This window comes from Ailuropoda melanoleuca, chromosome X (assembly GCF_002007445.2).
Source record: "Ailuropoda melanoleuca isolate Jingjing chromosome X, ASM200744v2, whole genome shotgun sequence".
Classification (NCBI taxonomy): domain Eukaryota; kingdom Metazoa; phylum Chordata; class Mammalia; order Carnivora; family Ursidae; genus Ailuropoda; species Ailuropoda melanoleuca.
The window spans coordinates 40,676,108-40,691,680 of NC_048238.1; the positions used below are offsets into that span (position 1 = coordinate 40,676,108).

Below are 15,573 nucleotides of genomic sequence, written 5' to 3' on the forward strand. Positions count from 1 at the left end.
GGCCTCCAGCATCACCTTTAAAAATATATATTTACAGGAACGATTCCCCATTCTCTGGGACTCTTAGAAAAAAAGATCCATTTTTGGGGAAGTAAAACAAACAGCGGAGACAGGTGTAGCACCGTCCCCCATATCACCAACCCCCAGGTCCCCAGGCCCGGGCTGGGCCGGTGCTGACAGGAGGTGAGTCCAGGAGTCCTTTGAACCCACCCTCTCCAGCCTGGAATTCAGATAAGACAGGCTTAATGTCCCCCATTCCTCCCTCCCAACTCCAGGGACACTTAAAGGGTCCTTTGTACCCGCCCGCAGGAAATTGGGGGGCTGGGAGGGAGGGAGCTGAAAATACACGTTTGGTATCAAAAATAAACACTTGGGGGTGGCAGGAAGATCCCCCCCCAAATCCCTTCCTTCCCACCCACCCCATCTCAGATATAGGAAGAGATGCTCCCCTCTCCCCTATTGAAAAGCCCTGTTTAAAAATAGATTATACTATCAAAATGACAGGGGGTGGGGGACATGGAGACCTGGAGTACTGGCTGGAGGGGCCCCCAAGACGGGGACCACTCCCCCAAAAAACCCTCCATTGGGAGGTAACAGGCAGGACCCCAGGAGTTTGGCAGACACAGGAATGGCTTCTCAGGGGGAGAAGAACAAAAGGGGCATTCCTCCCTGGCCAAAAAGGTGGTATCTGAGAGAAAGGCTGGGGAGGTGGAAATTCCTATTTCAAGGGTGTGAGTCTTTCCTTGTCCAAGATTCCCAAACCGTTAAACGGCACAAATTCTTCCTGGACCCTTGGGTATGGCCAGGAATAATAAACTACAACAAGCTACCTCTTCTACTCACACCCCAGAATGGAGACAGGGCTCCCTCAGCTTCCCAAGGGCAGGCTGAGAAATAAATAAAGGTCCTTCTCAAGCCAGGCCCCGATTGTCTCATCTTGGGGAGAAAATGTGGAGATGGGGGAGATGTCCTCACCAACCCCCCAAAAGGGTTGGGCCAGGCTCCTCCCAGTGGCCTTCAAAAAATAAATAAATAAACCGTCTCCACCACTGCAGTAGGAGACGTGTAAGGGCGGCCACTGGGGAACTGACCAAGAAGAGAGAAGTTGTATGTTTCCTGTGGAAGGGTTACTGTGAGATCTTTCCTAAGAATCCCTACCCCACCACAACTAGAGCACAAGTCTGTCAGCTGAACTATGTTTCTCCTTGAGACGGCTGGCTGGAGAGAAGTTCAGGGCCATGGATGGAGTGACCCCAGAAGGGGGTGGTGGTGGTGGTGGTGGTGGTGGTGGTGGTAGTCATGGCTTCTGGGGCCCTGGGGAGAGCACCACGGGGGTTGAGAGGCCATCCACGCTGATGGAAGGGATGTGCACCTGGGCGCTGCCACTGGACGGAAACTGGGGACAGAAATAGGGAAAGATCATGGATGGGGGCCATGCTAGGGTCTCTCACCCTCTCCGAGGTGGGGGAAAGGGATCCTACCTGAAAGGAGAGCTTGGCTGGGCTACGGGGTGCAATGGGACTCAGGGTGCTCCAGAAGTGAATGCTGGGGGGCAGCGAGCTGGGCGTCAGCAGCACCGGGGTCTGTGGGGAAGGGGTAGTGGGAGCTCAAGTGATTAGAGGGCAGGTGTGGAAGGATGGAAGGAACTCGGCTCCAGTCCCACCAGATCTCCCACTCAGACTTCTGAGATAACCCTCCCAAAGTGTACAGGCTTACCCACTAACTGCTAAGGTCAAGCCCATGACACAATGTTACAGACAACGCCTCCCAGCTCCCAAGAGCCCACCTCCAGCTTCACTGGGCAAGACCACCTACAAGACCCCATCCACAAGTCGCTTTCAAACCTCACAAGTCACTATCCCATCAGCTTAGGATCAACCTCCAACTCTTACATCCCACCAACCCATATACCTCACAGGAAACCCACTAAGGAAATCCCAGACCAAAAAGCCCCACGCAGGATCCCCAAGCCATGGCGCAACTCAGAAAAGTTTCCCCAGAGTAAGGCCTCTCAGTCCCCGCCNAAATCCCAGACCAAAAAGCCCCACGCAGGATCCCCAAGCCATGGCGCAACTCAGAAAAGTTTCCCCAGAGCCCCCGAGACCTGCCCTTCATTCCAACAGCCCAACCCTCAGCCCCGTCCCTCCAGCCAATCCCACTCGAAGGCTCCACCCTCCCGCTCACCCAGAGATAACCATACTGGCCCTTGCAGTCTAGCTCCTCCCTCACCCGCCCCACCCCTTCACAGGCACTCACCAACGTGTGCGTAGGTAGCAGGGACGGGGTCAGCGCTGGCCCCGGCGCCTGCAGCCCGGAGCCGGTTCCCGATCCTGGAGTCCGTTCGGGTCCTGGCCCACCCAGCAGGCTCGGGCTGAGTGGAAGCTCCAGGTCCCGGGGCTTCCGGCCCTTCTGGGGTTGGGCGATCTCTGTGCTGGAAGCAGTGGAAGCCGCGAGGCCGCCCCCCGGTGCTGCAGTCTCCATGACGACCGCGGGCAGCCGGGCCGGCGCGCCCTCCGCAGGAGGGACTTCCGGCCCGGCCTTAGCGGCTTCCTGCACAAACCCCGCCTCCCCACCGACTGTGGCTTCCAACTCTTCCTTGGGCCTGTCCACTTTCACTTCTGGGGGCAGTGGCCTGCCCAACCCGGGCTCCACATTCAGCTCTTCTGATTTAGGGTTCTGGACCTCGGGTGGGGTCAGGATGACCTGGGAGAGGAGGGGGGCGGGCAGAGGGGGGTGCGTAAGGATTGCTGGGCTAGTGAAGCCAAGGACTTGTCTTGAAAAGCAGGGCTTCGTATGGCGGGGGTGGGGGGGCTTGACTACACATTAAGGCAGGTCCACCAACAGGACGTGAGACTTTGCCAAGGATGTGGGGCTACTCCTGGGGAGGCTTCTCTCTGGGAGACAGGGCTTCCCCTCAGGGTGGGGCTCCTGGGGATACCGTCCTTATTCATGAGAGCAGTGGTTCTCAACAATTTGCTTTAGGGACTAGCAGCGTGTCCCTCATCTGGAAACTAAAGAAGCAAGTTCTCGTGCTCATCCCCCGATCCACAGAAACAGAAACTCTAGGGGGTGGGCCCCAGAAATCTGTCGCTTAAAAAGCCCTCCAGGTGATTCTGATGAATGCTAAGCTGAGAGAACCTATGCATTCAGCAAATACATTCTGGGCATCTCGCATAGCTTCGTACTTGCATGGCTCTCCTCCCCCACCCTTTCTCCCAGGGAACTTCTGTGTCCCTCCTTCCACCACATCTAAATAGGATGTTTATGTCCCTTCTACCAGCACCCCTCCTCATCTAGGAATTGTACACCCACCCTCTTACTGAATTTCCATATTCCAGTCCTTACCTGCAGAGGCAGGCCAGCCTCCTCAGCCTCCAGGCAGGCCTCCAAGGGGCTTGGACTGGTGCTCCTGCTCCCAGATGGGGGCACTGCTGCTCCCGATGGGGCGGTGTTGGGGAGCACTGAGGCAGGCCGAGGATGAGGGGGCGGCTGTGGCTGTGGCTGCAGGGACTGGATGGTGAAGGTGGAATAGAGGCCTGAGCGCATGTACTCGTTCCGGCTGCTGCGTGCCAAGCCACCCGGGCCTGCCATTCCTGCTCCCTTCGGTGTGCCTGGTTTCCCAGAGGCAGTGTCCCCGGGGACAGCATGTACAGCAGTAGGGGCCACATTTGCCACAGTAGAGGTGATAGACACCTCGGGCTGGGGCGGGCAGTCCTCAGTGGAGCACCTCGCGACTTCGGGGTAGGACACAAACTTGTAGACGAACTTCTGGCCGCTCACTTTGCGGATAATGTTCTGGGAAGGGAGGAGATAGGATAAAGGGCCTCAAAAGAGAGGGCCTGAGTGGAAGGAGGGCATGGATGGGGGGGTGGAGGGGTGCTTCTCCTAGGGTCCTTCTTGCCCCTCTCCTGTCATTTTACATATACACCATTCTACCTCCACGTCTGCCCCCAACTAGGTACCCCCCCCAGCCCACTTCTCACCCGGGTCTTTCCCAATGTGGGGGCTCCTCCCTTCTTCTCCTTCCGTTTCTACCTCTCCTCCCCATTGTGATTCTCCTCTCTGTATTCTTCGCAGTTTCTCCCCTTTCCCTCTTCTCCCTTCCACAACTCTTCCTTTAGTCTACTGCCCTTCTCCCCTGTCTCCGCTCCGTGTCTCCTTCCCATCCAGCCCTCTCTGCGTCTCCCTATCACTCTGCATCTCCATCTGTCCAATCCCCCCACCCCCACCCCCACCTCAGAGACAAACACCCACACCCCATGGCACCTCTCCACCAGGGGGCCCACCTAGCAGAGTCGATGCAGGAGCAGGCTTTCCTCCTGGCTCCCGGAACCAGGGTGTCTGTGGGCTAACAGGGCCAGGCCTTGGGGGTGGCTGCCAGGACAGCTGGGGAGTGGCTGATGCAGTAAGATAGGAAAATGAAGTAACTGATGTCATTGTTGGAAAAGACTAAATTAATATAGAAGAATGTGGCGAGGAATTATTAATACAGAGGATTATTTAAAGCTATCAGTGTAGATGGAGAACAGGGCAAGGTCACTAGGGAGAACAGGCTGAGGAGCGTCATTCTTGTTTTTGTTTGGGGGCTTTTTTTGGTTCTCATAGTTTATTTCTTGACTTAGCTGTAACTGAGGAGTCTCATTATTAATACTGTGGTACAGGTTTAAGGGGTGCCTGGGTGGCTCAGATCATGATCCCAGGGTCCTGGGATTGAGCCCCACATCGGGCTCCCTGCTCAGTGCAGAGTCTGCTTCCTCTTCTCCCTCTGCCCCTGTGCACCCTCGCGCTCTCTCTCTTGCTCTTTCAAATAAATAAAGTCTAAAAAAAATACTGTGGTACAGGTTTAAGCTAAGGCAATTAGAAAATCAAGTGACTGCTAGCAAACAGATAAGAGCATTAAAATACTGGTGTAAATATGGGGGGGGGGAATCTCAAGGCTGGCTGGGTGGATCGCAGAACATGTCTGAAATATTTCAGGATAGGTCTGGAGACCTCCCTCTATCTCTTGCTCTTTCAAATAAATAAAATCTAAAAGAAAATACTGTGGTACAGGTTTAAGCTAAGGCAATTAGAAAATGAAGTGACTGCTAGCAACCAGATAAGAGCATTAAAATACTGGTATAAATATTGGGGGGGATCTCAAGACTGGCTGGGTGGATCGCAGAACATGTCTGAGATATTTCAGGATAGGTCTGGAGGGTCTCAGGGATGTTGTGGTGGTCTCAGAGCACAGAAGGAAGCAGCCTCAACATTGTTTTGGAGGCTTCAGCAAAAGGAATAAAATACGAGAATGGAATAAATGCTATAATTTATGGTGTGCAGCACAGGTCCAGGGCTGTTCTGGGGGACAAAAGGCACCTGGGGGCACTAAGGTATCCTAGAGACATCTTAATGCTGGTCAGGTATGTCACAGGGTGGGTTTGTGTTTCTCTGAAAAGGGATACTCAATACTGTTTTGGAAGTTTCAGATACAGAAGAAAATGAAGTAACTGGTATATTGTGAGGGATGGGAAATCCAGCACTTCTCTGGGAGTCTGAGAGGATGAGAAAAATTGAAAATTTTAGCTATAGGAATACGATGATAAAATAATAAATGCTGGGGTGGACCAGTGTTGCTTTGGGAATGCACGAGAGTGGGGTGTGGAGCTCGCATTACACGTGTTCTGGAGGCTTTAGCTAAAGGAATGAGAGAAGAAAAGAACTCACAAAGTGTTCAGTATCCTAGAGGATAAGGTAAGGAAAGGTTAGTATAATATTGCCATGGCCCTTTTCATGCTAGGAATAAGAATATTCTGGAATTCTTATTCTGGATTAAGAGCAGATTATGAAATAACTGAGGAAGTCCAGGACTGGTCCAGTGCCAGAAGACAGGATAAGGAAGTCATTATTAATACTGTTTTCCAAATTTTTAGCTATAGGAATAAGACAAGAAAATGAAATGCTGTGTGGGGTGTAGTGGAACAGCATGACCTTAGGGGCCTTAGAAAGTGGGTGAGCAGGGTATTAGTATTACTATGAAGGTTTCAGCCTTAAAGCAGCAAGACAAAGAAAATACCTGAGACAGGGGAGCCTGGGTGGCTCAGTTAGTTAAGTGTCTGCCTTCGGTTTAGGTCATGATCCCGGGGTCCTGGGATCAAGCCCCCTGTCAGGCTCCCTGCTCAGTGGGGAGTCTGCTTCTCCCTCTGTCCCTCCCCTTGCTCGTGCTCCCTCTCTCTCTCAAATAAAATCTTAAAAGAAAAAGAAACTACTTGGGATAAATGTTTGGGGTGCCCAATATCGGTCTGAGAGTACGAGAGGATAGGGTAAAAAATAGTAAATTCTGTTTTCAAAGTTATAGCTGTGACAATGAAGACATGAAAATGAAATAACTGACATAAGTGTCGGCGGTTCCCAGTCCTGGTCCCAGAGGCCTTACCTTGTCATAGTAGTACCGCAGGGCCCGGCTGAGCTTGTCGTAATTCATGTTGGTCTTGTTCTTACGCAGCCCCCACAGCCGGGCCACCTCCTCAGCATCCACCAGCTTGAACTCACCGCCATCCCGTGAGGTCCAAGAGATGATGTGGCCATTGCCTTGCTCTCTCAGCAGCTGCAGCAGAAACTGCCACAGCGTCACAGAGGGGTCCATCGCTGGGGGAGTGCTCACGCCATCCCAGGGGTACCTGGAGGGCAGATGGCTCAGAGCTGAGAGGCTGTGAACGCAGAAGGAGGCAAAGGTCAGCAGGAGGAGGATTCTTTTCTTGCCATCTTGTCTCCACCTCTATTCCCAAAGCCCACCGTCATTCCCTGAACACCCCCAGACTACATTCTAAGCTCCTCAGCCTGGCTTTGGACGACTCCCCATAATGGTAGGAGCCTTTGGGGACAAGAGGATGCTGTGAATGTATTTTGCGTGTGGGACAAATGTGAATCTTTGGGGGCCAGAGGGCAGACTGTGGTAGGCAAAATAATGCCCCTCTCAGAAACGTCCACATCCTCATCTCTGGAACCTATGAGTATATTATGTACATGGCAAAAGAAACTTTGCAGGTGAACTTAAGGTTACAGTAGTTCCCTCTTATCTGCAGGGGATATGTTTCAAGACCCCCAGTGGATGCCTGAAACTGGACAGTACCAAACCCTATATATACTATGTTTTTTCCTATTCATATATACACAATAAAGTTTATATTATAAATCAGGCACAATAAAAGATTAATACTAATAATAAAACAGAACAATGATGGCAGTATATTAGAATAGAAGTTATATGAACGTGCTCTCTCAAGATCTTATTCTATACTCACCTTTCTTCTTGTGATGATGTGAGATGATTAAATACCTATATAATGAGATGAAGTGAAGTAATGATGTAGGCACTGTGACATGTGTTAGGCTGCCACCGACCTGATGAGAGGTCAGGACGATCATCTTCTGCTTGACCGCGGGTAACTGAAACCGCGAAAGCAAAGCTGCAGATAAGGGGGGGGGGTACTACTGTATGGACCTTAGGGATATTGTTCTGGATTATGTGAGTGAGCTGAATCTAATCACAGGAACTCTTCCTAAAAAAAGCAAGAGGCGGAAAGAGAGCTGGGAGAGATGCAGTGACAGAAGAGGCAGGAGAGATTCAAAGCATGAGAGGTACTTGACCTGCCATTACTGGCTTTGAAGATGAAAGAACGGCGCTGGAGCCTGGGAATTCAGTGTCCTCATAAAGGTGGGAATGACCCTCCGCTGATCGTCAGTAAGGAAGCAAAGACCTTAATCCTACAAACTCAAGGAACTGAATTCTGTCAGCAACTCGAAGGAGCAGGAACCAGACCCTGCCCTGGAGCCTCCAGAAAGGAATGCAGCCCTGCCCACACCTGGGTTTCAGCCCGGGCGAGGCTGTGCTGGACTTCTGACCTCCGGAATGCCAAGAGAATAATTTGCATTGTTTTAAGTAGCTATATTTGCAATCACTTGTTATAGCAGGAGTAGAAAACTGGTATAGTGCCCCTCACCTGAACGTTTTCATTTGGATTCTCTGCCACATCAAATATTAAGTTTTCCAGGAGGTTCCTTCTGCTAGCCCCTTGCAAAAGCTGTTCACGCTGTGTGGGGCTCCCTTCTGCCTAGAAGTCTTCCCCGTCATCCCAGTCCCAGCCACAGGAGCCTTGCCTTTCTGAAGCCTTCCTGAAACTCAGTGCCTGCTCTCTTCGGTCTATCTTGCACTCCTTGGGACTTTTACTGTCCCTTTGTGTTCTCCTTCTTGGTAACAGCAGTAACTGACATTTGCTGAGTTCATAATACTTGGCTGGCATTGTTCCAATCAGGCAATACGGCCTACCAGACAATCACCCAGGCTCTAGAGCCAGATTGCCAGGAATGGAATCCTGGTCCTGCTACTTATTAGCAGTGTGACCCTGGGCATATTCTTTAATGTCTTTGTGCCTCAATTTTCCCATCTGTAAAATAGGGATAATAACATGCTCACCTGTGATATAGGGATAATAATAATACCAAGTTCATAGAGTTATTGTACATATTAAGTATCACGTGGTTGGAGTATGGTAAGCTTTTAACAGATACTAGTTTCCAATTTGTTCAAAATTCTTTACCTGCTATTCCAAAATCCAAAAAGCTCTAAAAACAGAAAACTTCTTGGGGCGCCTGGGTGGTACAGTCAGACAAGCACCCGACTCTTGGTTTTGGCTCAGGTCACGATCTCAGGGTCATGGGATCGGGCTTTGTGCTCAGTGCGGCATCTGCTTGGGGATTCTCACCCTCCTTCTCCCTCTGCCCCTCCCCCCGTGCACGCACGAGCTCGTGCTCTCAAATACATCTTTAAAAAAAAAAAAACCCAACCCCACCCCCAAAACAAAACTTCTTTATCACCCTTTGGGCAGCAAAAGCAGATTTGAAATGAACGAGGCCTTTTCTGGTCCTTAGCGGTCCTCACTTAGTGTGACTGTTCATACATTCTGCTACAGAAATCTGAATGTAGCTGATTACTGAGCCCACTGAGGGCGTTATGTAACATTTTGTACATGCACCTTGTTACCTTTCTAAAATCTGAAAAGTCTGAAATTTTGAAACATATCTGGCCCCAAGGGTTTTGGATCAAGGCATGCAGACCTGTACTGCTATTTTTATAGGTACTGACTCATTCATCTTTCATCACAACTCTGGAAAGTAGGTGGTCTTTATCATCGCTAATTTACAGAGGAGGAAGCTGAGGTACAAAATGTCCAGATGTCGTCTATGGGCCACAGAGCCCAAGTGGCACAGCCAGGATTCGGACCCCACGCAGTCAGATTCCCGCTAAGCATGTGAACCATTAGGCTAACCACCGGCCCCGCGCCGCTCCCTTCCCCGCCCCCCACCCCATAACTGCCCTCCTTGCTGAATGGGAGGGAAAACTGGAAATCAACATGAAGCTTCCTCTTCCTTAAGGAAGGAGCTTTCATCAGTCAACTGCTCACTGGCTGGGACTGCTGGGTTAAGGGTAAGACCTTCCAAACCAGGTTTTAAAGAACCTTCCCTCATTCTTTAATGTATAATGAAATGTACAGTACATATGATCCTCTCGTGTCTGAGCTGGTTTGAAGTTTGTTGGGTGGACACGGTTTTAGGCTATTATACAAGTCACAAAGCCATGAAGTGTCCATGTGTGAGAGTCCTGTCATCAGAGACTTCACTGAGTTGGCTTCAAAGACTTGCTTGTTTCAGAGGCGCAAAGAGTTCAGTGTGACTCCTGGTGGTGAAGACAGACAATTCTGCCAGTTCCTCTTTGAGCCGCGATAGAACCTATTAATTAAGGTAAAATCTGACCGTTTGCTCCAAGCCTCAACAGCACACAGCGTTTCACATTGTGTTTATTATCGTATTTCCCACTTGACCCCCTAATAAGAGGCCTAGTAATTTGCCTTGCTCAGGTGTGCTTACTTCTCTTCGTCTCCTTCATTTAGCAAGCATCTATTGAGAGCCTACTGTGGGCCAGGGGCTGGGGATACAGCAGTGAACAAAACAAAAATCTCTGCTCTAGTGGAATTCACATTTTCGTGGGGGAAGACAGTTAAGAAAGAACATAAATGAGTCAAAGAGTACGTCAGATGGTGAGAAGAGCTATGGAAAAAATGAGGCAGGGAAGGAGTTGTTATTTTTGACAGGGTAGTCAGGGGAGGGTAGGCACCAAGCAGGTGACATTTGAGCAAACACCTAAATGAGGTGAGCGAGTCAGGTCCGCGATGACCCGGAGAGCAGGTCAATCCAGGCAGAGGACGGCCAGGGTGAACAACCCTGAGGCTGGAGAGCGCTGGGCAGGTCAGAGGAAGAGAAAGGAGCCAGGCAAGGTCAGAGAGGGAGTAAGGGTACAAACAGTAGTAGGGAGGTGAGAACAGAGGGGCCATGGGGGCCAGACCAAGTGAGGCTTTTTCGGGCCCTGCAAAGACTCTGAGTGAGAGAAGAGCCACGTGAGGGCTGTAAACAGAGGGGCAACAGGCCATGACTTGGATTTGAACAGAATCCTTCTGACTGCTGTGAGGAGAACCAGCGGGAGGGGCCTGAAGAGGCCACCGCGACAGGCCGAGTGAGTGATGGCGGCGGCGGCAGGGGAACTGGGGAGGAGTGGCTGAGTTCTGGATAAAATGTGAAAACAGAATGAGCAGGATTTGCTGACAAAAAAGTATGGGGAGGGTTGTGAGAGAGACATCAAGGGTGATTCTAGGTTTGTGGCCCAATCACCTGGAAGGACGCAGCTGGGACCGACTGAGATGGGAGCACCCCAGGAGAGCAGGTTTTGAGGCAAGATCAGGAGGTCAATTCTGGAGATCGTCTCAGAGGCCTGCCAGACACCTATATGTACCCTATGAATAATACTAATTTTTAAAATAGTCATACAACCCTTACTGTGTGTCACACGCCGTTTTAATCATTTAACTCATGTAATCACCACAGCAACATGTTATGATCCTCCCATTTTCCAGATGAGGAAATAGGGGCAGAGTCAGTCACTTGCCCGAAGTTACGCAGCTGGAAGTTGGCAGAGAGGGGGTTCAAGCCCAGGCAGTCTGGCTGCAGGCAGCGATCCCAGTGCTTTACAACTGCAGCTCTCTATCAAGAGAGACCGAGAGGGAAGACCCTAGAGGGTGACAGGGGTGGTATTTCACACGGGGTGAGGAGGGAGGGTTCCCCGAGGAAGTGATGCGCAGGCAGAGACCTGAAGGAGGGGAGGTAGCGAGTAATGTGGACATCTGTGGGAAGGGTCTTTGTACAAAGACTCGAAAGTGCCCACGAGCTTGGCACCCTACATCATGGGCACTGTGAGTTCACCCAGTTCCCACCTCTGAGGATATGTATGTACCCTTCCCCCTTCTCACACCTGATAAACTCTTTATTATACGTCATCAAGTTCTGCTATCTCCCGGGCAGAATGAATTCTTCCTCTGTGTGATCCAGTGTGCCGAATAAACCTGTCTGTTCTTGCAAAGCTCTTCTCTCTGGGTCTTCAGTCTCCTACTCCTCTGTCCTGTTCTAGCTGTGCGATCTTGAGCAAGTTACTCAATCTCTCTGGGTTTGTTTCTGCATCTGCAAAATATCCTCAAAATACACTGTTCTCAAAAGCTTTTGTGAGGATTAAGTGCCAATATATGTAAAGGACTTAGGAAAGTATCTCTGGCATGTGGGAGACACTCGAACAAATGTTAGCTCTTAGCTCGTGTATCAGCCTTCTCCCTCCCCCCACTTCCCAACCTTATGTATCACCATGGACTACAGCATCTGGCTCCCATCACTGCTCTAACCTTGCCTCCTACCTGCCTCCCTCCCACCCTCCCTCCACTCTGCTCTAGCCACACTGGCTTCTTTCACATTTCTTGAATGCACCAGGCACAATCCCACCTCAGGGCCTTTGCACCGGCTGTCCCTTCCACCCCTAAAACACTCTTCCCCTAGACATTACGGCTTCCTCTCCAATCTCCTTCAGGCCTTAATTCAAGAGTCACCTTCTAAGTGAGGCCTGCCCGGTGCCTATGATTTCAACCACCCCCATACTCTCTCCCTGTCTTCCCTACTTCATTTTCCCCCTTAGCGCCTGTCTAACATACTCTCTAATTTTACTTACTGTTTTATTTATATAGTCCGTCTCCCCCACTTTTAGCAAACGTCTGCTCCACAAGGACAGGAATTTCTGCCTCTTCTGTTCCCTCCCCTATCCCCAGCACCTAGAAGAGTGCCTGGTACTCAGGAGGTGCTAAGTGTTTGCTGAATGAACAGTCCCAACTAGCTTCTTTAACTAGCTCTCATATGCCCTCTTCATCTCCATGTCCCCCCCATCCTGATTTGTCTGAAATAATATTTTTCACATTCATTCATGCAATAAATTCTTACTGGGCACCTACTATATACTAGGTATATTTACCCAGCAGTAAGTAAATGAACAAGAAACTGTAAGCCCTCATGGGACTCCCGTTCTAATGGGGAGGGACAATAAACCGGTAAACTACACAGTGTGTCTGATAGCAACCGAGGGCAAAGGGACCAATAAAGCCAAGAAGGGACCTGAGGCCTGCTAAGTATGCAGGTTCAGATGGTCAGGGACAGGCTGACATTTGAACAGAGCTCTGAAAGGAATCATGCAGAGATCAGGGGTAGAGTGTTCCAGACAGAAAACAGAGCCGATGCAAAGGCCCTCAGGCTGGACTGTATCTGCTGTGTTTGAGGATGAGTGAGGAGCTCAGTGTGGCTGGCACAGAGCTGGGGGGGATAAGGTGCAGGAGGTGAGGCCAGGGAGGTGCCTTGCTTTATTAACTCCCAGGGATGCTTCACACTGGAGGGGATTCTAGTTCTGATTCCTCCATTTTACAAAGGAGGAAGCAGGGGCAGAGACAGTGGTTAAATCACTCAGGTCATACAGCTGCTGTGACTGGGGGTGGATGGGTGCTGAGACAAGGTGTGGAATGGAGACAGCTCTGCAGGCAGGGGGAGCGGCAAACACAAAAGCTTGCAGATGGCAAGTAACTGGGTGTTTAAGGAGCGGGGTCTCCTGTGGGATGGGATGAAGGGAGAGAGGGGAGCCTCAAAAATTACTCTGTGTTCTGAGGGGCAACCTAACTGGGTACTTACCTCCGAATAAGGTATTGAACCTCCTATGCTGAACTTTCCTGAGTACCTCTCTCACAGGGTTGTGGTGAGGACTAAATGAGCTCACTGATATAAAACACTCTGCCAGGTACCTAGTAGGTGCTCGATAAACATTAGCTCCTGATGCATTATCATGATCTCCGAGGCATCCACTTACTGTAGTGAGGCAGAACGTCTTAGGGATTAATGATGTGTATGAGGCGGTGTGTTCTAGAGTAAAAAAGACCTGGGTTCAACAAGCACACAGGGATGATCCACTGCTAAGGAGGGAGGGGGGCAGGGAAGGCCAGGGACTGATCCACCACAAGGGAAGGAGGGACAAAATAAAAGCCCCTCCTGGAGGAGGGATTCCAAAGCACTGGACTCAGGGGAGGGCATGGGGGTGTGTGCCTGAATGCAAGCACATGGGTGGCAGGAAGGCCAATGAACAGATCCACCGCAAAGGCGGGGGTGGGGGGAGTGCAAAGGCTCATCTTATTTACGGGGGGAAGGAACGGGGGAACAAGCGGAGCAGGAAGGCATACTGACTGTACAACAGTAGATGGGGTGAAAAGCCATCACACAGACTGATTAAAAGGAGAAGGGAACAAGGCCATGGACTGGGCTACTGAAAATGGGGAGATAAAAAGCACTAAGCTGATCCACTATTAAAAGGAAGGGAGAAGCCCGAGGACTGGAGCAACAGTCTGCAAAAAAAAGGATAGGGCAATGGGCTGATCACTAGGGGGATGTGAATAGAAGCATTTAGACTGATACACTGTAAAACAGGGTGTGTGATAAAACCATGGACTGATGCACTGGGGGACTGGAGGAGGCAGGAATACAACTTCACAGATTAACTCACTGTTAAAAGGGGGTGGGGGGGTGTACAACGCCACGGATTGATTCACTACAAGGAACAGGAGTGGTGGAACAAACAAGGCCACAGACGGGGCCCTTGAAAGTTGAGGACGGGAGAAAAACAAACATTCAGATGCACCTACTGTCAAGGAGTCGGACAATGCCAGAGACTGCTCCCCTATAAGTGGGGGTGGGGGCAGGACCACGGACGAGTCCACTGTAAGGTGGGGTGGGGAGAAAAGACAAGCACGCAGACCGATCCATTATAAAACAGGAAGGGGGGTCAGGCCACGATCAGATCCACTACAAGGGGCGAAGGGAGGCGACAATACCACAGGCAGGTCCACCACCCCTGGTGGTGGCGGTGGGCAGTCGAACACCAGCAGGCCACGGGCCAAGCCACATCCCTCGCGCGGGGGCGGGAAGGATACGTGGGGTCACGGACGGGCCCTCCACCCTCCGGGCCCAGGGCTCACCTGTGTGCAGCGCAGCGGCAGTACTGGCAGCTCCGGGGGGCGGGGGCTCCATGCGCAGCCCCACCCCCCCAGGCCCGGGCTCCGAGGCGGCGGCAGCAGTGGCGGCGGCGGCGGCGGCGGCGGCGGTGGCGGCAGCACCTAGAAGCCGCCCCTGCGTTTCCTCACCGCTCACGTGGGCCTACGGAGGAGGAGCGGAGCATCCTGCCGCTCGTTGATTGGACAGAGCGCCTTGGGCTCGACCGCGCGGCTGCCAGGGTTGGGGAGGCGGGCCCTGCCCCACAGAGCTGCGCCGTGACTGGCCCAGGGGGAACTGATGGAACGCAGATGACCGCCCGGGTTCCGAGGGGGTGTGCTGGGCCCCATCGGTGCTTCACGCTGATTGGCTCAAGACTGACAGCCCGTGGGCGATTGACAAGATCCTGGGGGCGCCTGCCTCACAGTGATTGGCCTATATGGAAGACAACCTCGGAGGACAGGGGTGGATGGACTCTGCTTTCTGCTGATTGGTGGATGAGGGACTCCAGACAGCTGCCAAAACACCGACGGGGCGGTGCTGCATGCCACGCTGCTCAGCGGAAGCAGGACTTGTATGGAAGTGGGTGTAGCAGTAGGCTGGGAGGGGGTCGGGCCAGGGCTGTGCGTAGGTGGGCAGGGTAACTCTACAGTGATTGGCTAGAAGAGACATGTTTAGAATGGAGCCCAGATAGGAGGGTTGGACAGCCGCCAGGCACGCAAAGGAGCGTCGAGTGGCGGAAACTAAATGCCTACGAGGAGGTCAGTGTTGAGCAGCAGCCAGTTATAAAGGGGCGGAACCTGGCTCTGCATTGATTGGCGGAAGCTGGACTCAACCTAAAATAGGGGCCGGACCAGGGAGGGCGGGATCGGGCTCTGCGCCCATTGGTGGAAGCTGGAACCATTTAGAAGCGGGGCGAGACCAAGGTTGGGCCGAGACGGGCGTGGGTGTAATCTAAGGTACCCCAGTCATGATTGGGGTGGGGGAGACGGGCAAACCTTAGGCCAGGAGTGAAAGGCTACCTGTCTTGGGAACAAATCTCCACCCTGAACCGCCCATTCTCTATAAGTCAGAATTATGTCCAGGAAAAGAAATAGAAAAAAGAGAAGGGTCAGGTGGGAGGCTCAGGTCGCCAAGGCGACA

General features: G+C 51.8%; 1 protein-coding gene across 3 annotated transcripts; it reads right to left on the reverse strand.

Moving 5' to 3' along the window:
* Positions 1–11: 11 nt before the first annotated feature.
* On the reverse strand, positions 12–14,591 carry ELK1 (ETS transcription factor ELK1). Of its 3 annotated transcripts, none has more exons than XM_019798118.2 (6): positions 14,418–14,591; positions 6,416–6,689; positions 3,346–3,795; positions 2,257–2,703; positions 1,482–1,583; positions 12–1,396 (listed from the first exon to the last, which is right to left on the reverse strand). In XM_019798118.2, exons 2-6 carry the CDS (start codon positions 6,623–6,625, stop codon positions 1,298–1,300), a joined length of 1,308 nt encoding a protein of 435 aa, XP_019653677.2. In that variant the 5' UTR covers positions 6,626–6,689; positions 14,418–14,591; the 3' UTR covers positions 12–1,297. The 3 variants fall into 3 exon arrangements, with proteins under 3 accessions (XP_019653677.2, XP_034505271.1, XP_034505272.1); XM_034649380.1 differs by lacking the exon at positions 14,418–14,591 and adding an exon at positions 11,342–11,570; XM_034649381.1 differs by lacking the exon at positions 14,418–14,591 and adding an exon at positions 7,284–7,318.
* Between the last annotated feature and the right edge of the window lie 982 nt (positions 14,592–15,573).

What these genes read in the sequence shown, in the direction of transcription:
- ELK1 (XM_034649380.1), bottom strand. Translation starts at nt 11,367, where the DNA reads ATGACGTATAATAAAGAGTTTATCAG. An exon ending in TGCTACCTACGCACACGTTG is followed by an intron (nt 1,584 to 2,256) that starts GTGAGTGCCTGT and finishes CCTTCCCCACAG; the next exon opens with ACCCCGGTGCTGCTGACGCC. An exon ending in CAGCCAAGCTCTCCTTTCAG is followed by an intron (nt 1,397 to 1,481) that starts GTAGGATCCCTT and finishes TTCTGTCCCCAG; the next exon opens with TTTCCGTCCAGTGGCAGCGC.